The sequence below is a fragment of the Anolis carolinensis genome, chromosome 6 (assembly GCF_035594765.1).
Source record: "Anolis carolinensis isolate JA03-04 chromosome 6, rAnoCar3.1.pri, whole genome shotgun sequence".
NCBI classification, from domain to species: Eukaryota; Metazoa; Chordata; class Lepidosauria; order Squamata; family Dactyloidae; genus Anolis; species Anolis carolinensis.
In genome coordinates, this window is record NC_085846.1 from 48,979,210 (window position 1) to 49,000,144 (window position 20,935).

Sequence of the window (20,935 nt, forward strand, 5' to 3'; positions counted from 1 at the left end):
AGCTCTTCGAGTGGATTTCAATGGCTTCTCTGTGTCAGCTGACATGATAGTTGTTACGAGTGGCACTGCAGACTAAAGTCAGCCATAGCAATGCACTTAATGAACTAACCTGGACACAGTATATTATTTGAGAACACAGAAATGCTGGACCACTCTAATAACTATCATGTCAGGCAACACAGAGAAGTCACTGAAATCCACAAGCATGTGGACAATTTCAACAAAGGAGAAAACCATGAAAATAAACAAAATCTGGCTACCAGTATTAAAAAAACTATAAAATCAGAACAGTAAATAAAGAACAACACTCTGAAAACAGAGGAATCCCAGACATGAATCAATCAGGGCCAGCTAACACCTCTGAACAAAGGATTCCCCCAGGCAGGAAGCAGCCATTAAATGTCAATCAATCTGATTAATTACAATATTCACACTGGCCTACAACAAACAAGAGGTTTTTTTCACATCCTGGACCTTCCAGATATATAAACCTCCCCTGCTTAGTTTTCCAATATACTTCACAACCTCTGATGCTTGCCATAGATGTGGAGAAACGTCAGGAGCGAATGCTTCTGGAACATGGCCATATAGCCCGAAAAACTCACAACAACCCAGTGATTCCAGCCATGAAAGCCTTTGACAACAAAATGACAGGCGTTGTACTTTTTGTGAATAAGAAATAAGTGGCAAAAAAATCAAGACAATAGACAATACGTAGGGACTGAGATACAGCTTCAGGGGGTAAAATTCCAATAGATGGTATCTATGCCCCTAATGGAGCAAAATCAGAATTCTATCAAAAACTGTTAACACAAATAAATGATTTCTCCTTTGAAAATATGATGCTGATGGGGACTGGAATGGAACGATATCACCTAAACTGGACAAGCTATTTGAGAAAAGAATTAAGAGACCAAGGCAAACTTCCAAAATCTTTCTTTGAATCCAAGAAGGTGGCCAAACCTACATATGTTTAAAATAAGCTAGGAGGAGGTACCATGTTTCCCCGAAAATAAGACAGTGCCTTATATTAATTTTTGCTCTCAAAGATGCACTAGGTCTTATTTTCAGGGCATGTCTTATTTTTCCATGAAGAAGAATTCACATTTATTGTTGAACAAAAAAATTAAAATTTATTATATACTGTACAGTAGTTATCATCACAAACCAGCATAACCAGACAAACTGTGAATCCTATCAAGAATTTCTTGTTACTACCATTATTTCCATGTACTGTACACACTCTATGGTATGTACATTTACCAATCCTGCATGCTCTGATGTTCTGTTTGGCAGGCATGCTTCCAAACAAAAACTTGGCCAAGTCTTACTTTCGGGGAGGCCTTATATTTAGCAATTCAGCAAAACCTCTACTAGGTCTTATTTTCAGGGGATGTCTTATTTTCGGGGAAACAGGGTATCTGGTGCAGTTATCTGCTCTCCCGTTTTCGCTCTTCTTGCTCTTCACATATACTCAGTATGGAATTTCAAAGACTCTTCATGTTTATCTTCCATTGTACCGAGACACATATGGCTTCAGTTGGACCAGCTAGAACAGAACCCTGCTCTTTCAAGCTTTAGAATATTGTTTTCTGCAGACCAACAATGCTTGTGTTTCCTCAAGTCCTTCTTCACCATCTTCCCCATGCTGATGTTTAAAAAACCCTAGTTAGACAGAGCACAAGAATGAAAAAAACAAGCTTCTTTCTCAGAGGCTTTGTTCATTGAGGCATGTTTGGTATACTTGTCTAATACACCACTCCTTCTAGGGGCACATAATCCATAAGTGACAGTTTGTTATGGGGGTGGGGCACTACAATAAGTGAAACAGTTTCAAAAACAAGGCCTGCTCAAGAGAAGCTAATTCCATTATTTGTGCAGAATACAGTGCAAAAAAAATGAAACACAACTAAAGGAGAACACTGTGGGTGGACGGAGGTATTTCCAATGTTCTATCAGCTCCCACTCTTAAAAATCTTTGTGTTCTTGATGCTAAAGTTAAAGCAGCCAGGAAGAACTCAATGGAGCAGCAGTATAAAGAACACTCTGAAACTGCATACAGAGAATTGGGTAACAGCTTCTCAGCAAAATCTTTCAGCTATTCCTAGAAAATTCAGGATTATGCTTTGCTGATTTCTCAGACCCCACAAACAGGGTAGAAAAAACCCACACTGCAACAATTCATATACAGCTGGAATGAAAGAAAACAAGGCCAGGTACTGGTGTGTTCATTGCCTAACCTGAACAAGCTACAGACCATTTATGCATGTTTCTTTTACTGTGCTATCTATACACAGCAGTGTAGATAATTTATCTTCTCCAAAGTCAGAGAAACAGCCTATGCTTTGCTTAAGCTTTATTTCTTTGGTTTCTCAGAATACACTATAAAAAGCCAAGGACAGAAAGCCAATACAATGGTTCTTGACCTGTGGGTCCCCAGATGTTTCGGCCTTCAACTCCCAGAAATCGTAACAGCAGGTAAACTGGCTGCGATGTCTGGGATTTGTAGGCCAAAACACCTGGGGACCCACAGGTTGAGAACCACTGCTGTAGTTTGAAGCCAAGCTATGGCTTGTTCAGCTGCTCTTGATAGCATGTATCAGCATTCCAGGCAAAACAAAAGGGAAACAAAGAATATTAATTTCCTGTTTTTAATATAAATTTCCATAAAAGAAATTTACCATAAATCCGAGGAGCTGCAGCTTGTAAACTCTGGAGGATTTCATTGTTTGCCCGAGAAGCAGCAGAATAAATAGTAACAATCAACTGATCTGAAAGCTCAGGGTTTCTTAAGCCAAGCAGAACAAGCTGTTGAGGTAGACCAGCCAGCCAACGAGTTAATACTTTGCTCCTGCTTCTAAAGTACAAAGCAAAAATGAAAAATATAGAGTAAAACTAATTATCTATCTGCATGAATGCTATTTGAAATAATTGACATTCTTATTCAAACGTTAAGAAACTACCTCCACCCACCCACCAAAAAATGCACCACTCTCTTTCATGTGGCCAATTTTGCAGTCATTACAGTGATTGGGGGTGATGAAAGGTTTCAAGGGGATATATCGCTTTCCATTCCCTTCAGCTATGGCAACAAATCTTTTAGGTGGCTGTCTTTCATCGTTCTAATAGCCCTGGCAACAGTGTTACACAGTTATTTTGGAATAGGTAAGTGTAGTGCAGCAGTCAGTCACCACAAAATATACTACAAGGGGCACCTAGCATGATAATAAAATCTCCAACAAAACATTACTACTTTTACGGATTGCCAAAAATGTGTAAAAAGTCATTTACAAATCGTAACTTTTCATTTGTCCCTAATTAAATATGTAGCATCTCAAAAGAGCATATAAATAAAATAGAATTTTATTGAAAAGTAGAAGCCATATGAAATTCAGTGAAGAAAGTAAGTCTATTTATTAAAGAAGAATAGATACGTTTGGTGCAAAAAAAAGGCACGTTTAGTTTCCCTCGCTTTCCACTTCCTTCTTCAAATGCAATACACTATTGGTGTCAATGGGTCTGCTCCTTTTGCTCAGGCATTCTTTCAAGTATTCCAATACACAGTAGAGTCTCACTTATCCAAGACTTGCTTATCCAAGGTTCTGGATTATCCAACGCATTTTTGTAGTCAATTTTTTCAATATATCATATTTTGGTGCTTAATTTGTAAATACAGTAATTACAACATAACATTACTGCGTATTGAACTACTTTTTCTGTCAAATTTGTTGTATAACATGATGTTTTGGTGCTTAATTTTATGTTTCATAGGCTTTTCCTTAATCCCTCCTTATTATCCAAGATATTTGCTTATCCAAGGTTCTGCCAGCCCATTTAGCTTGGATAAGTGACTCTACTGTACTTATTTTTATACTATTCATCATCCCACATTTTATACCCACTTATATTCAAAACCCTGATTTTAGAGCAAAAGCTCTCTATATGTGCCAAACATAAACCATGAACAGCTTCCGGAAATAATTTCTTGAAATCTTTAAACAGTTAAAATTTAGCCTTGTGAAGTATGAAGTTCATACCTATTTGTATGAAGATTCAACTCTTCATTTTGATAAGCTCTGTTAAAAAAATTCAAAAGCAATGCACGTACTGGAAACAGAAGGTTTCGTTGCTGGTAAAGTGTATATACTGCTTTCATTAAAGTTTCTGATGATACTAAAGGGAAGAAAAATTAAAATCTCCATTGAGGTTATACAAAACCAACAAGACTATGCTTCATGTATGTTGTACTGCACTTGCACATTTATTGTCTTTGACCATAAGACAGAATGTGAAAGAGATGAGGTTGCACTTTCACGTTGACATATTTTGATATAGCAATGCATACCTAAACTGATACATTCCTAAATGTGCTTTGGAGGTATTGTTGAGGCAAAACTATTTCTGTACCTAATCAAGTTTAATATACTAAGCTGCTTAAGATCTAGATTCTCTATATTCAGGAACAGAAAAAAAAGTCCAGTAAATGCAACAAATACAATACAATATCTCCTTATATTCAGTAGATCTTACCTTTGTTTATGTGTATCTGTAAAAGTCTCCAAGCCACTCTAAGTAATTTGATCAACTGCTTACTGCTTAACTTAGAGCCATCTTGAAGAGTCTCTATCACAAACTTCTTAATCATATCAACCCAAGTAGAATCCATTTGAAGTGTTGAAGCAGTTGCCAGTGAAACCATGATTTCACATATGGTTAAATTCAACAAAAGATTGTCAATATTGTTTGAAGATATGCTATGCAACTTGGAGCTAAAAACAAAGCAAATGTAACCCTTTAGCATTACTTAATATCTTCCTCTGTAAGTCAGGGTGAATAAACTGTAGCCATGACACTCAAACACTCACACTCACACTCACACACACACACACACAGATGTATTTGCTCCACTTGATCCCTCAATAATTTGCCTTCTAAATAAGATGGAACCACCATATATTCCACTGAACATGAATGAATCTTCTCCAAAATTGGTGTTTGTGTGCTAATATGTAATTGTGATTATTATGCAAAGAAATACAGCAGATTTACGAATCTGGAACACAGTGTACTATTACTTCCAAAGAAAGCAACTGTACTCTCCTGGACTTTCTAACAATCACACACATACCTTTTCAAAGTCTCTCTCTTTCTGTGTTTGATTGTTTCTTGGAAAGAATAAGGAAAGTGAGACATGAAATGAAGTTGGAAATCAGTCAGGTAATTCGTTCGAAGCCAAGCTTCCTATTGGAAGAACACCACAAAGAGTCAAATACATCAAGGTAACATCTGTAGACAATAACAATTTTTTTGAATGACAGAACTTTCAGAGAAGGACTCTTTTCATGAATTATTCCAGGGTCTTTTTCATTAATTGTTCCAAGTATAAGCAGTCCCCGAGTTACAAGTATCTGACTTATAAACGTCTCATAGTTACAAATGGAAGTGAGAAAACAGTAAGTGAAAGAAATCTACCCCTAGGAAAGGAAATTCACTCCCGAAAGAGTTGTCATGGGGAAAAGATGTTTCCACTGAAACTTTATTCACCAATCTTTGCTTCCATAACAAGCCACATTTTTCAAAATCCAATTATCATAGGGACAGAAAGTGAGGTGAAATCTTCTGAACAGAGACACAGACAGCAAAACAAACACCACAAGGGTGTCAACCCTTCCCTTTGCTATCCAGAATTCAAGATTTAAGTGAATTTATTAGACCCACACGTGCTTTGAATAATCTTTAGCCGCCTGGTGAGGTGACCTGGCTATTTTCAAAGAAATTAAATTAATTTCTGAAAATTTGGTTATACATTTATATACACGGGAAATTTCAGTTTCTAGATCTTAAGTTTCAAGGAAATGCTGCATTTTGAGAAAGCCATGCAAGTGTTTCAATAACAAAAAACTTCTTCTATAAAACAGTACATTTTGAAAGAAAGCTTGTTAAAGTTTTGCTAGTCATTAGACAAATCTATTTTAAAGATACCATCAAATAAGTAGTTTATATGAATGAACTTTATTTTTAAAAAAGACATTTAAGTGTAATGATTTTTAATAGATGGGACACATTTTATTAATATGCTTTTTAAAGCTTTTCAAAGGTAGAAAAATCAGAAAAATCTCCAAACTTTGCAATTCCATATATCAAGAACTGGACACACATCTTCTAAATACACAGTAAGACAAAACAATCTGAATCTCTACCGAAACCTTAATTTCCATCTTATTTAAATACAAGAAAAAGTAATCACTTGAATCATGCCCATAATGCTTTCATCTCCTTACCATTTCATGTGTATTTTCAATTTGTTTTGCAAGTTTCCACAACAAGTGTATGATATGAACGACTTGTTCCATAAGCTGCTGAAATCCTGGTTCCCGTAGATTTCCAAGAATGGGAGGTGTAAGTTGTGGAGGAGATGCTTCAATCCAACAATCAATAAGCAGGGGAATTATTACCTGAATAAATCTTTTTAAGTTGTCAGTGGATGACAGGCCATTTTCAATATTGCCTGTCATAGTCATCAAAGACCTGAAAGCAGAGATCGAGGATTTGGTTGTTATATTTTGTTAACCAAGTACTGTACAGACTATGTCAAATGTATTTAAGGAAATTTACAATCGTATGTGCATTGGCCACTATAGCACTTACTCCATTTTAATTGCCATGGCTCCATCTTATGGAATCCTAAGACTGACAGTTTAGGGAGCAGCATTTAGACTGCTCAGTTTGATGTACTTTGCCAAACTACAAACTCCATGGCAGTTAAAGTGGGGCAATAGCATCATAATTGTGTAGAGTGAATGGGCTTCTCATAATACAACCTGATGACCACAACAGGAGGTATTCTCAAATATATAGAGAATCAGGTTGCTTAAGTATGTTAAATATTTTTGTGATAAATATTAAATCTTTCTGTAAAAATATTGACAATTTGGAGTAGAACATATGCAAGAACCTGCATATATTTCTCTTTCATATTCTGCTTATCATGCTTTGATGCTTTCCAACAAAGTTTGTTATAAAGTAGCAATATCTAGATCCATTTCAATATGGCTTTAGGTCTGACTATAGGGAAGAAGGACAGGTTGCTTACCTGTAACCGTGTTTCTTCGAGTGTACTCTGTGAATTCACACTAATGGAGAAGGCTGCGCCTGCGCAGGCTCCAACGGATACTCTTCCAAGCTAAAGTTTGAAATTTGGCGGTAACCCCGCCCCTCTCCCCAGAGGGTATAAAGGGCGCCCTCCGCGCTCGCTCTCCAGTTCCTACGCCGCAAAGGCAGCGAGAAAGGGAGAGGTTTGCATGTGGGGAAGGAAGGGCGGGATTGTGTGAATTCACAGAGTACACTCGAAGAAACACGGTTACAGGTAAGCAACCTGTCCTTTTTCTTCGTGTACTCTGTGAATGCACACTAATGGAGACTAGCAAGCTGAGGTGTAGGTAGGTGGGATAGCAAACCCGATAACAAGTTTAGTGTCCAAACAACACATTTATTGAGCACAAGGTGCAAAAGCAAGTGCAATAGTCAAAGAAAACGATGCAACAGCATATAGTGCAAAAACCAATCCTAGTTATTAGGATCCAGAACACAATCACAACATTGTATGTGAGCAATAGTCTGTAAGAATTACAGAGGTAAGTATAGACCGATTCCCTGAAACAGAGGTAGAGGTATTTATGAAATACATTTCAGTGCAGTGGGTAAGTATAGTACACAAGCACTACGTTAATGAACCCATGAACATATCGTGTAAAATAAAGGCTGAATGACATCGGTGAACTTGTAAGAAAGGACAGCAAAAAAACTGGTTTTGAGTAAGGCAAGTAACGTTAGGAAAGGCAGGAGGAAAGGATAGACCTGGCAAAGGCCGAGTCCCTGAGGTTCTTTGAGTCCATCCTGTAGTGTGAAACAAAGGTGGATGGAGTGGACCAGATAGCCGCTCGACAGATGGAGTCGAGAGGGACACCCCTCAGGAAAGCAGTAGAAGTGGAAAGGCCCCTCGTTGATCTAGGGCGGATCGAAGAGGGGGGTTGGCGTTTAGCCAGCTGGTAAGCAAGTTCGATAGTCTGAGCAATCCAGTGTGAGAGTCTTTCAGAAGGGTAGCATAAGCTTATGGGTAGCATAAGCCACAAACAGTCTAGGTGACTTACGTATGTCCTTAGTCCTGTCCTTGTAGAAAAGGAGGGCTCTCCTGACATCCAGGAGATGAAGTCTCCGCTCCAAAGAAGAAGAAGGATTAGGAAAGAAAGCAGGGAGTATTATGTCCTGGTTAAGGTGAAAAGCAGAGACCACCTTAGGTAGGAAGGTGATGTCCGGGCGAAGAACAGCCCTGTCGTGGTGGAAACGGAGGTAGGGTTCGTCCACCCGAAGAGCAGCCAGTTCCGAAGGCCTGCGCACAGAGGTGATAGCGATTAGGAAGGCAGTCTTCCAAGAGAGAAGGTGAAGGTCAGCGGAGGCCATAGGTTCAAAGGGAGCTGAAGCTAGTTGAGAAAGGACGAGTTCGAGGCTCCATCCGGGAGTCGGAGGTTGAACTAGAGGGTGCAGGTTGTTGTAACCTCGAAGAAAGGTCTTAATGAGGTTGTTAGAAAAGAGAGAGGTTTGTCCCTGACGTTGGAAATGCCAGGAGAGAGCAGCGAGATAGGATTTTATCGAGGCCAGAGAGAGTTGACGATCCGCAAGAGAAAGTAGGAAGTCCAGGACCAGCGGGATCGAAGTAGAGGAGGGATCGACGTGTCGGTCCCGAAGGAAGGTTTGGAATTTTGCAAGCTTGTAAGCATAGGCCTTTGACGTGGCCGGCTTATGGGCAGCACGAAGGATCGCCTGCAGGTCTGGGTGGAGAGAATTTAAGGAAGTATCCTCCAGGCAGTTAGGTGTAGGGACAGGACGTCGGGGTGGAGGATCTGTCCCCTCTGTGAAGATAGTAGATGAGGGAGAGTTGGGAGAGTGCGGGGAGGATCCGCACACATCCGGAGTAGAGTTGGGTACCACGGCTGGCGTGGCCATGCAGGGGCGATCAGGATGGCCGATGTCGGCGTTAGATAGAGTCTCTCTATTACCCTCGAGATGAGAGGGAAGGGAGGAAAAAGATAGACGGGCTCGAGAGTCCAGTCGAGGAGAAACGCGTCTCCGAGACAGCCCGGAGTCGAGTTTGGAGGTAGTCTCGCTCCGAAGCGAGGAAGTTGAGCGTTCGAGGGGGAGGCAAAAAGGTCCAGGGCTGGCCAGCCCCAATCATCGAAGACGGATTTCAGGATTTCGGGATCGAGACACCACTCGTGGGGGGAGGTCGTTATTCTGCTTAGAGAGTCTGCTAGCGTGTTTTGAGCCCCCAGAAGGTGAACCGCCGACAGGGTTATGTGTCTCGCTATGCACCATAGCCAAATGTCCATCGAGAGAGCCATCAGTTTCCTCGAGCCCGTACCCCCTTGTTTGTTGATGTAGTACATAGCTACTACGTTGTCCGTTTGGATCAGAACAGTCTTGTGGGGAAGAAAGCGAGCAAACGCCCGGAGAGCTTTGAAGATTGATAACAGTTCTAGAAAGTTTATGTGGTGAGACTTCTCCTGGATGGACCAAAGGTCCCTGACAGTGAGGTTTGACATGTGGGCTCCCCACGCAAAATTGGAGGCGTCGGTCGTGATGGTGACTGACGGAAGGGAGGGATGGAAGGGAAGTCCCACACAAACGTTCGCTGGGTCCTGCCACCAATGAAGGGAGAGGCGAACCTGATTCGGTACCGTGAGAAACATTGAGCTCGGATGCCGATGGGGTTTGAAAGAGTCTATAAACCATCTTTGAAGAGGTCTGAGACGTAGTCTGGCGAAAGGAGTAACCATGACCGTGGAGGCCATGTGACCCAGAAGGACCTGGACAGAATGGGCTCGGATCCTGCGGTTGCGGAGGAGGAGAGAAAGGTGTTGTTGAAGGGCTAGGAACCTGTCCTTCGGTAGGGAGGCGGTTTCCGCGATGGAGTTGAAGAGAGCTCCAATGAAGCGGATTTCTGTAGCCGGGAGGAGTTGGGACTTTGCGACATTCAACTGAAGGCCCAGCCGTTGTAGAAGAGAAAGAGCTTGAGAGACGTGGTTTTGAAGGGATGTGGGGTCGGACGCGACAATCATCCAATCGTCCAAATAAGGAAAGACCATTATGCCCTGTTTTCTTAGGTGCGCTGACACCACGGCGACCACCTTCGTAAAGACCCTTGGGGCCGTGACGAAGCCGAAAGGGAGAACTGTGAACTGGTAAGACTGTCCCAGGAGCTTGAAGGAGAGGAAGCGCCTGTGAGATCGATGTATCGAGACGTGGAAATACGCATCGCGTAAATCTATAGAGGCAAAGTAGTCTCCGTGTTGGAGCATCGGGAGAATGGAGGCCACCGAGACCATTCGAAATTTTGAAGGCAGAATGAAGAGGTTTAAGGCTCGCAGGTCGAGGATGGGCCGAAGACCTCCGCCCCTTTTGGGAACCGTAAAGTATCTCGAGAAGAAACCTCGAGTGTCCTGCTTGGAAGGAGAAGGCTGGATTGCGCCCTTCGCCAGAAGGGAGTCGACCTCGGAGCATATTTCCGGTGAAGGGTCGGTGTGAAGGATGTGACCCGTGGGGGGCAAAGTTTCGAATTCCAAGGCATAGCCGTCTCTGACAATGCGGAGAACCCAGGCATCTGAGGTGATAGACTCCCATTCGCGGTAGAAAGGAGCTAGGCGATCGAGGAAAGAGCAGAGAGGAAGGTTCTGGTCGGAGCCTAGGAAAGGCATGGCAGTGGCAGTAGTAGTGAAGGTAGAAAAGTCCCCAAGAGAGTGGGCGTCAGGCCTGTCGTTGGGGTTGTGGCATAGCTGCAGCACCCTTGCCCCGACCTTTCGGGACCTGGTGCTGGCGGCGAGGTTGTTGCTGATGACTGTGGTGACTCGAGCTCGACGAGCGTCGAAACGGTTGGTGACGAAAAGGCTGAGGGTAGCGACGGTACCGTTGCAGGAACCATCGGGTCCGCTGAGCCTGAGGTTGATCGGTCCCGCACTTTGTTGCGAGGATCTTGAAGTCATGATTGGACTTCAGTTTGTCATCAGTACCAGAGTTGAAAAGGCCCTGAGTGTCGAAAGGAAGGTCTTCGATCACTTGTCGAGAGGAAGAAGAGAGTCCTGAGGACCGAAGCCATGCATGCCGTCTGATCGCAACTGCGTGGGCAATCATCTTTCCGGCGGTATCGCCAGTGTGCTTAGCCATTTGAATTTGGTGGTGTGCGAGGGAGTCCGAAGTGAGCTTTGCGGCGGAAAAAAAAGGAACTGGAGAGCGAGCGCGGAGGGCGCCCTTTATACCCTCTGGGGAGAGGGGCGGGGTTACCGCCAAATTTCAAACTTTAGCTTGGAAGAGTATCCGTTGGAGCCTGCGCAGGCACAGCCTTCTCCATTAGTGTGCATTCACAGAGTACACGAAGAAAAAACAGCTTTGGTCACCTTGCTAGATAACCTCCGCAGGGAATTGCAATGAGATGGAACTTAGAGGTAATTTTCCTGTGCCTCCATTCCTTCCTGGATGAGCAAACCCAGACGGTGGGTCTGTGGAGTCCCTCAGGACTGTTTTGTGTCACGTGTTATTTATCATATACATGAAACAGCTGTAAGAGTCATCCAGAGTTATGAGGTGTGATGCTATCTACTCCTTTTCACCCCAAGCCAAGGAGGCTGTCCTGATTCTGGTCCTAAACCAGGGTCTGTTATCAGTAAAGGTCTGGATGAGGGAAAACAAATAGAAACTTGTAATCTAGACAAGACAGAGGTGCTCCTGATCAATTGGAATGCAAATCATGAAATAGGTATTAAGTCTGTGTCAGGTAGGAATACATTTCCCATGAAGACACAGATTTGCAGTTTGAGTAAACTCCTGGATTTAGCATTGAAACTGCAGTGATCAGGTATGCCCCCACACATTAAAAACTTCTGTGTCAGCTGCGCCCATTCTATAAGATGTCAGATCTAGCCATGGTTACATCTTAGTTACATCTCATTTGGATTATTGTGATGCACAATACCTGTTGCAATAGCACCTCTGGCTGCCAACTTATTTCCAGGCACAACTCAAACTGCTGGTCATGATCTATAAAGTCCTACATGGCTCAGGCCCCAGCTATTCGGCAGATCATACTTCCCTGCATGAACCTTCCTGGACTCTGACATCCTAAGGAGAGACCCTTCTCTCAGTCCCACCACCATTGAAAGCATGGCTGATGGGGAGGTGAGAGAGGGCTTTTTTGGTAGCTGCCCCTGGGCTCTTGAACTCCCTTCCCAGGTAGTCCAGAATGGCTCTGTCCCTGTTGCCCTTCCAGCAGCACACTAAATACTTTTTATTCAGGAAGACTTTTAAAGCAGAAAGTTTTAAGAACAGGCTGGAGGTGCTGTATTTGAATTATTTTCATACTTTACAATTTTAATTTTATGTGATTTTAACTGAATTATTTTAATAAATGTATCATTTATTCTCTTTTGATATTTATATTTTGCAGGTTTTCAAATTGTATAGTTTAGGATTGTTGGTCATTTTGTGTCTCGGTTCCTGAGATAGAAGTAGGGCAATCATCATCTTCATAAAAAAACAAGTATCAGCAAAGAGAAACCCTGCTTCCAGAATTATACTGCTATAGACAACTTGGGCATCTGAATTGGGTGAAGAGATATTATCAGTTGAACTACAACTATATTATCCTGTCATATTCAGGTGCAGTTTTATTAGGGCATTGGTTAGCAATTCTCAGTTGTTGCTAGGCTCTAATGTCTAGGGCTGAAGGGAGTTGCAGTCCCACTTGCTTATACTTTACCCAAAGGAAAGATTGGTTGAGGAACTCTGCCATAAAGAAGGTAATGTGGCAAGATCAAGGCAATTTCCAAAGAGGAGTTAGGTACCAACATAAAATTACAGCAGTAATTTCCTCTATCCATAAACTATTTGAAGAGTAGCTCAATCTCTGCACTATATTTTTGTGTCATCGTCAGATCTTGAGCATCTTCAGCTCTTGAGTCAGACACGCTGTAAGCACAGGAAGTTTGAAAGTCTTGCTTTAGAGCAGGCCTCTTCAACCTGCAGCTTTCCAGAAACCCTGGCCAAATTGTTCAATGATCAGGAATTCTGGGGGCTGAAGTCCAATACACCTGAAGGGTTGCAAGTTGAAGAAGCCTGCTTTTAGAATGTAGTGCTAAAAATGCCAAGATCATAGGTTCAGTTGTAGGACCAAGAGTCTTTATGTTCCTCCTCTCCCTCACCTCCTTTTTCCGCAAGTTTTTGGGGAGTGGTTTTGCATCCTTCTGAGGACAGGAGTGTGGCTTGTTCAAGGTCAACATAGATTCCATGGCCAAGCAGAGTTTTGAACCGTGGTCTTCCAGAGTAATAATAGAATGCTCAAACCACTACACCATGCTGAGCCAGCATGGTGTAATAAACACAGAAAGTCTCTAACAATCATCAGTGCAATTAGGACTTTGTGAATAACATCACAAATGAAATATCTGCCATTCAAAGGAATGTACAGTCTCATCATTGGTCATGTGGTAAAAAAAAAATGAGGAGGGAGACCAGGAAACATAGACTAACCGTGAGCAAATGTAGGCATATTTTTAAATTTTCCTAAGAACTAAGGAGTTAAGAAAAAGGCATTTATGAGGACCAACCTTAAGAAACAGGGAGCAATGCCTATATATTGCAGAAGAGGGAGTTAGAATCAAAGGAAAGCGGGCAGAGGGGTGTTCCAGAATACCTGCAAATCTTTATGATGAATATATGCCTAAATTTCTAAAACAATTATCTTCCCAATAAATGCCACGGTCAAGCTTTCAGTTAGGTACGTGTACTTTAAAAAAAAAGAATGTTACAAATGACCACAATGAAGTACACTGTACTACTGGTTTCTTTGTTTCATATGAATGACAAAATAAAAATTATTCTCATAGTCTCAAAACACAGAGTTTCTTACCTCAGCCTGAATGATGAATTAGTTTTGAGATGCAAACCACCATTTTCAAACAACTGGATGTGCTCTTGACCACTGGCATGTTCCTGCCAATTCACGTACAAGGCATTCCTCTGCACTTGGGGACTACCATCTTTCTCTTGTAGCCCTTCAATATCAGTTTCTAACTCACGAGACCCGTCTGCCAGCACCTGGAGGAACTTCCGGAGCCTAACCAAGACATTCAATCTCCACTGTTGGGAAGTTACTCTGCGATTAGGATTAACAGATAGCATCCAGCACATTTTATCTCTATTTTTTAATTGTTTTGATAGTTGCTGGTGAGAAATAAGTTCCACAAAGTTATTGAGTAACACACTGCTGCGATCCACAAGCAAAGTAGGGTACTCCACCAATAGAATGTCTAGTACCTTCAACGAATCCTCTTGAATTCCTTCATTGATGTGAGTCATGGCACTGGAGAGGTGGGCACTCAGTAAAGGAAAAAATGGCAAAATGTGCTCAGCTCTTATTTTTGGAGCCAAAAACTGGAGGAGGGAGATTGCTGCTGCTCGAACAGCAGAATCTTTGTCTGTAAACACAGCTGCTATTTCACTCAGGAGGCTTGAAAGGTGTGCATCAATTACAAATGGATACCGGGAGAGCAGATCTTTGAGCCCAGAAAGTGCACTCTGCTTGACTCCAGCATTGTAGTGGTTCATTTGTGAAAGCAAATCCTACAAAAAAAAATACGTATTGCATCTATTGTTTTTCATATCACGAAGATCAAAAACTTCCTAAAACCAATCTCATTCTTAAGATGCTCTATGTCCCTTACTTACAGGAGTAGAACAGATCAATGAAAAACTATCAACCCTTTCTGATCAGCGTATTTGCAATCAAGAGAACAAAAGAAAAATCCAACAGTAAAAGCACAGAAAAAGCCTATGCCAAAGAACACTTACTTCCTATGGAGAATTGGGGGAAATTCTCACAATTCTTTATTACTAATTAGGCGAGGGCTGCTAGGAATTATAGACTGGCAAGATTTGGAGTCACACCATTCAAATCCCTGCTGTATGTGATGACCCTAACACCGTGACATTTAGAGGATCTGAGGTGATCAGAAATGCATTCACAATTTTAATTCTAATATTAATGCTAATGATAAAGAAATGGGGATGTATTTATTACCTAAATTACCTAGATTTCTAAACAGTCACAAAAAATCTAAATGCTGTCCAGCATGACTGCTATTAAATTACTAACTTTAAAAATATTCATACTCTATTAAAACTGATCTCACAAAAATTAACAAGAGTTTATTACAGCGTGCCTTCAAGTTGTTTCTGATTTATGGCAACCCTGAAGTGAACCTATCACAAGGGTTTCTTAGGAAAATTTGTTCAGTAAAGTTTTCCATTACTCTCCTATGAGCCGAGTGTGATATGCCCCAAGGCAACCCAGTGGATGTCATGGCTGAACAGAGAACTGAACCCTTGTTTACAAAGTTATGATCCAATCCTCACATTACTACACCATCACCAATTAATGTTGCATTCTTCTATACCTTTATGTTAAGCTTTCTGTTGTTTGTTGGAAGTATTCCATCCTCTCTGAGCTGATCAGGAAGATGTATAGACCTTGTTTTGAAGTTTGTATCAGTTGCATTTTCCAATCTAGGCTTCTTTTTTCCAACTTTTAGCTTCACCTTATGAAAATCTTCTTGATGTTTTCTTTTCTTTGTCATTTTGACACTGCAAAGAAAATTAGAATCATAGAGTTGGAAGAGACTACAAAGGTTATCCAGTTTACCCCTTTGCCATGCAGGAATAGATAAGTAAAGCACTCCCAACAGATTGCCATTCAGCTTCTGCTTAAAAGGAAACTCCACCACACTCCAAGACAGTGTATCCCACTGCTGAACAGCTGTTACCATCAGGAAGTTCTTCCTAATGTTTAGGTGGAATCTATTTTTCAGCAATTTGAATCAATTACTCCATGTCTTAGTCTCTAGACCACCAGAAAACAAGCTTGCCCCCTTCTCAATGTGACATCTTTAAAAATACTTAAACAAGACTACTATGTCCCCTTTCCACTTACATTTCTCCAACTTAAACATACCCAGCCATCCTCATGGGGCTTGGTTTCCAACCATTGATCACTTCGGTCACTCTTCTCTGGACACATTTTAGCTTATCAATATCCTTCTTGAGTTGCCAAGAACTGGACACAGTATTCCAGATGAAGACTGACTAAAGCAGAATAGAGTGGGACTACAACTGGTGAAACAGCCAGACTATTACAGCTGGTGCTTATGGAAACTGTACTCCACCAACTGGTGGCAAAATGGGTTAAACCCTTGTGCCAGTAAGACTACTGACTGAAAGGTTGGCGGTTTGAATCTGGGGAGCAGGGTGAGCTCCTGTCTGCTAGCTCTAGCTCCCCATGCAAGGGCATGAGAGAAGCCTCCCACGGGATGGTAAACATCAAACATCAAGGCGTCCCCTGGGCAATGATACCCAAGCTAGTCTAGCATATTGAAAAGACAGCTTCATGGGACATTGGGCCTCTTTAGCAAGGCTGATTTATTATCAGTACATGTTTATTTATTTATATCCCATCTATCTCCATATGGAGACTCAAAGCGGCTCACAATCAAAAACATTACAACTTAAAATATACAAATATATAATAATAAAACATTATTATTGTATATTATTAGTAGTAATATTTAATAGTATTACTATATTACAATATGATATATGATTTTATTGTATTATCATCAGTATTATATTGTATTACATTATAGTATTATCAACATATATATATACACAATATATTATATTAGCACAGCACATTAGTATTATATATATTACTATATTGTACGACACCACTATACTGCAATATAATTAGCAATATTACATACAATATATAATATACAATTACTATTATATGATTATATTGTGCTATATTATACCACAATAAATAATACACTACCAGTATATTGTAGCATTAGGATTACATAATATATTGTACAATATCATAAGTTATAGTATATATAATATATACGTACTATTATATTTTTAATGTTATAGGAGCCCCTAGTGGCGCAATGAGTTAAACCCTTATGCCGACAAGACTGCTGACAAGTCAACAATTCGAATCCGGGGAGAGCAGGTGAGCTCCCTCTGTCAGCTCCAGCTCCTTATGCATGGACATGAAAAAAGCCTCCCACAAGGATGGTAAAACATCAAACATCCGGGCATCCTCCCGGGCCATGTCCTTGCAGATAGCCAATTCTCTCACACCAGAGGCGACTTGCCGTTTCTCAAGTCGCTCCTGACACGAAACAAAATTAATGTTATATATATATATATATATACTAGCTGTGCCCGGCCACGCATTGCTGTGGCGAAGTCTGGTGGTATGGGAAATAAAGTATTGAGGAATTGGTGGTAGTTAAGGTCAAGGGTAAAGGTTTTCCCCAGACATTAAGTCCAGTCGTGTCTTACTCTGGAGGTTGGTGCTCATCTCCATTTCTAAGCCGAAGAGCCGGCGGTGTCCGTAGACTCCTCCAAAGTCATGTGGGATGACTGCATGGAGCGGCGTTACCTTCCCGCCGGAGCAGTACCTATTGATGCACTCACATTTGCATGTTTTCAAACTTCTGGGTTGGCAGAAGCTGGGGCTAACAGTGGGGGCTCTCTCCGCTCCCCCAATTCAAACCTGCGGCCTTTCAGTCCAGAAGTGCAGCAGCTCAGCACTTTAACACGCTGCGCCATCAGGGGATATTATTTCCTAAAGGTTGTGAATATACAATATTTCTGATTGGTTTTTTTTGTTTGTTGGAGGCAAGTATGAATGCTGCAATTAGGAAAAATGATTAGGATGTAATGGCCTTGCAGCTTTAAAGCCTGGCTGTTTCCTCCCTGAGTGAATTTTTTGTTGGGAGGTGTTAGCTGGCCCTGATTGTTTACTGTCTGGAATTCCCTTGTTTTCAGAGTGGTGTTGTTTGCGATATTTTATGTGCTTCTACTGTCTGTGGCCCTGAGAAAACAGAGGATTTTCCAGACTTTGATGATGGGAATACTTTGTTGGGAGGTGTTAGCTGGCCCTGATTGTTTCCTGTCTGGAATTCCCTTGTTTTCAGAGTGGTGTTGTTTGCGATATTTTATGTGCTTCTACTGTCTGTGGCCCTGAGAAAACAGGATTTGCCAGACTTTGATGATGGGAATACTTTGCTGGGAGGTGTTAGCTGGCCCTGATTGTTTCCTGTGTGGAATTCCGCTGTTTATTTACTGTCCTGGTTTTAGAGATTATATTGTTCTGCATTATTCTATCCCAGTAATTATTTCATATTAAAGAAAAATCTCACTTATCCAACATTCGCTTATACAATGTTCTGGATTATCCAACGCAGTCTGCCTTTTCATAATCAATGTTTTTGTAGTCAGTGTTTTAAATTCATTGTGATATTTTAGTGGTAAATTTGTAAATACAGTACAGTAGAGTCTCACTTATCCAACATAAATGGGCCGGCAGAACGTTGGATAAGCGAATATGTTGGATAATGAGGAATTAAGGATAACCCTATTAAACATCAAATTAAGTTGATTTTACAAATTAAGCACCAAAACATCATGTTAGACAACAAATTTGTCAGAAAAAGTAGTTCAGTACACAGTAATGCTATATAGTAATTACTGTATTTACAAATTTTGCACCAAAATATCACGATATATTGAAAGCATTGACTACAAAAATGTGTTGGATAAGTGAGTGTTGGATAAGTGAGACTCTACTGTAAATACTACATAGCATTACTGCGCATGGAACTACTTTTTCTGTCAAATTTGTTGTATAATATGATGTTTTGGTGCTTAATTTGTATAACGATTACCTAATTTGATGTTTAATTGGCTTTTCCTGAATCCCTTCTTATTATCCAACATATTCACTTATCCTGCCAGCCTGTTTACGTTGGATAAGTGAGACTCTACTGTATATTTCTAATCTTATATTATCTGCTCAGAACTGGATTATATGAGGCTCCTTCTTCACAGCTGTATAAAATGCACACTGAAGTGGATTATATGGCAGTGTGGACTCAAGATAATCCAGTGCAAAGCAGATAATATAAGATTATAAATGGGTTATATAGCTGTGTTGAAGGGCCTTGAGTCTACACTGCCATATAATCCAGTGCAAATTAGATAATCGCCCCTCGCCTCGCTTAGATAGTGGCCCCTCGCTTGTGGAACTCGCTGCCCATTGAAATCAGGCAAGCCCCCACCCTTTTAGCCTTCAGGAAAGATTTAAAAACATGGCTCTTCCGGTGTGCTTTCGGAGAGTAAATGTTCTATGCTACTCCCCCCCAATATTTATCCTCTAGACTGGTTCACTATCTGATGTCCCGTCCATCGAGGTTTTTATTCTGATCCCTTTCTCACCCAGAGTTTTAATTTTTAATCTAGTTTTTAAATGTAGAGTTCATGCGGCCCGCTCTTGTTATATTGCTGTTTCGATCTTATGTTGTACTGTTTATTTTATGTAATGTATTATTTAATTGTATTATGTTATGGTTATATTATATTGTCTTGGGCATGGCCCCATGTAAGCCGCCCCGAGTCCCCATTGGGGAGATGGTGGCGGGGTATAAATAAAGTTTTATTATTATTATTATTATTATTATAATCTGTGGAAGAAGTCTAAGTGAGGCCTAAATCTGCCTGTCCCCTAACTGAAGCCTGGCTGTCCCTTGGTTGCTAGGCAACCAAGTGGGCAGAGATTAGCCCTCTAAACTGGCAGCAATTGGATAAAAAAAATTATTGCTCTCCCTCTAATTAGGACTTTATTTTTCTTTTCTTTTTGTTGTATCAACCTTGAGGCGTGGATGATGGGTTGTGTTGTCAAATTTTGAGGTTGGGGGGCCTGTACTTTTGTTGTTTTGTGAATTGCCGTGATGCCATCACTCTTTTATATATATAGATATACAGTACAGTCTCACTTATCCAACATAAACGGGCCAGCAGAACGTTGGATAAGTCCCCTCGGGGAGATGGAAGCGGGTTATAAATAAATTATTATTTTATTGTATGGCACAGCAAACAAGATAGATATGCTGGATCTCGTTTCACAAAATCACAAGTCGAACACTTCCCAAGTGTCTAGGACGGTGTGATGTATTTTCGGATGATGCGTGCAGATCCCAGTAGGGTGGCCTTTTGCAGTTGATAGATCGTAATTTTGTCAATGTCTATTGTTTCCAAATGCCGGCTGAGAATCTTTTGGCACGGCACCCATTATTATTATTATTATTATGGAATAAGGAAGAAGCCCTGATTTAGGAGGAGGCCCGGCACCTGTCTGCTCTCCCCGACCGACCAGGAAGAAAGGGGAAACAGAGCAAGAAGCGAGGCGAAGCAGCGGCCCTGCCTATGGGGGAGAGAAAGCGAAACGCGGGTCCAAGGACAGGGCAAAGGGTGCGGTTAAGAGAGAGGGAAATGCCTTGGTTTGAGAGCCACCGGTTGGTAAAGAGAAGGAAGAACCGGGGGGAGGGGGGAGCAGAGGAGGAAACTGCCAGCTCTCCCGTTCGCCGTCTCTCCAGTGCTGGGGAGTGAAGCGCCCAGCCCCGCTCCCTCACAGGCCGCACGAGCGGCCCCAACCCCCGGCGCTGGCTTTTCAAAAAGGGCGCGCGGCCCTCGCGAGAGGCCCACCCCCAGTGCATTGGCTTCGCCACAAGGGCCAGGCCCTCCGCCTACCACGCGCCAGTGGCTCCTCGGCAACTCCTCTCCGGCCAGGCCGTCGCGCAACAGGCTCGCCCAATCACCTCCGCATCTCGCGACGGCCGTCCTCTACCAAGGGAGGTCTCGCGAGAACTCGGAGGTCTCACATGGAACTCTCGCGAGAAGTAGGTTTTGTCTTTACCTTTTTTTTTTTTGCGTGCTTTTATGGGAGTTGAATTTAATTTATTTTTGACACGAAATAAAAATAGGAGTCGAT

The 20,935-nt window shown here is 41.6% G+C and overlaps 1 protein-coding gene across 2 annotated transcripts in view; it reads right to left on the minus strand.

Annotated features, from left to right (window-relative positions):
* Positions 1 to 20,836, minus strand: part of tex10 (testis expressed 10) — a 60,099-nt gene extending 39,263 nt beyond the window's left edge. Inside the window, exons 1-8 of one of the 2 annotated variants that reach the window (XM_008112963.3) lie at positions 20,695 to 20,836; positions 15,501 to 15,687; positions 13,955 to 14,667; positions 6,282 to 6,528; positions 5,129 to 5,241; positions 4,531 to 4,769; positions 4,038 to 4,173; positions 2,682 to 2,857 (exon numbers count right to left, since the gene is read on the minus strand). In XM_008112963.3, the coding sequence (XP_008111170.1) occupies positions 2,682 to 2,857; positions 4,038 to 4,173; positions 4,531 to 4,769; positions 5,129 to 5,241; positions 6,282 to 6,528; positions 13,955 to 14,667; positions 15,501 to 15,680 (1,804 nt within the window). In that variant the 5' untranslated portion in view covers positions 15,681 to 15,687; positions 20,695 to 20,836. Of the gene's footprint in view, positions 1 to 2,681; positions 2,858 to 4,037; positions 4,174 to 4,530; positions 4,770 to 5,128; positions 5,242 to 6,281; positions 6,529 to 13,954; positions 14,668 to 15,500; positions 15,688 to 16,054; positions 16,076 to 20,694 lie in introns of those variants that run through there. The other variant, XM_016994463.2, reaches the window with a different exon arrangement.
* Positions 20,837 to 20,935: the final 99 nt, after the last annotated feature.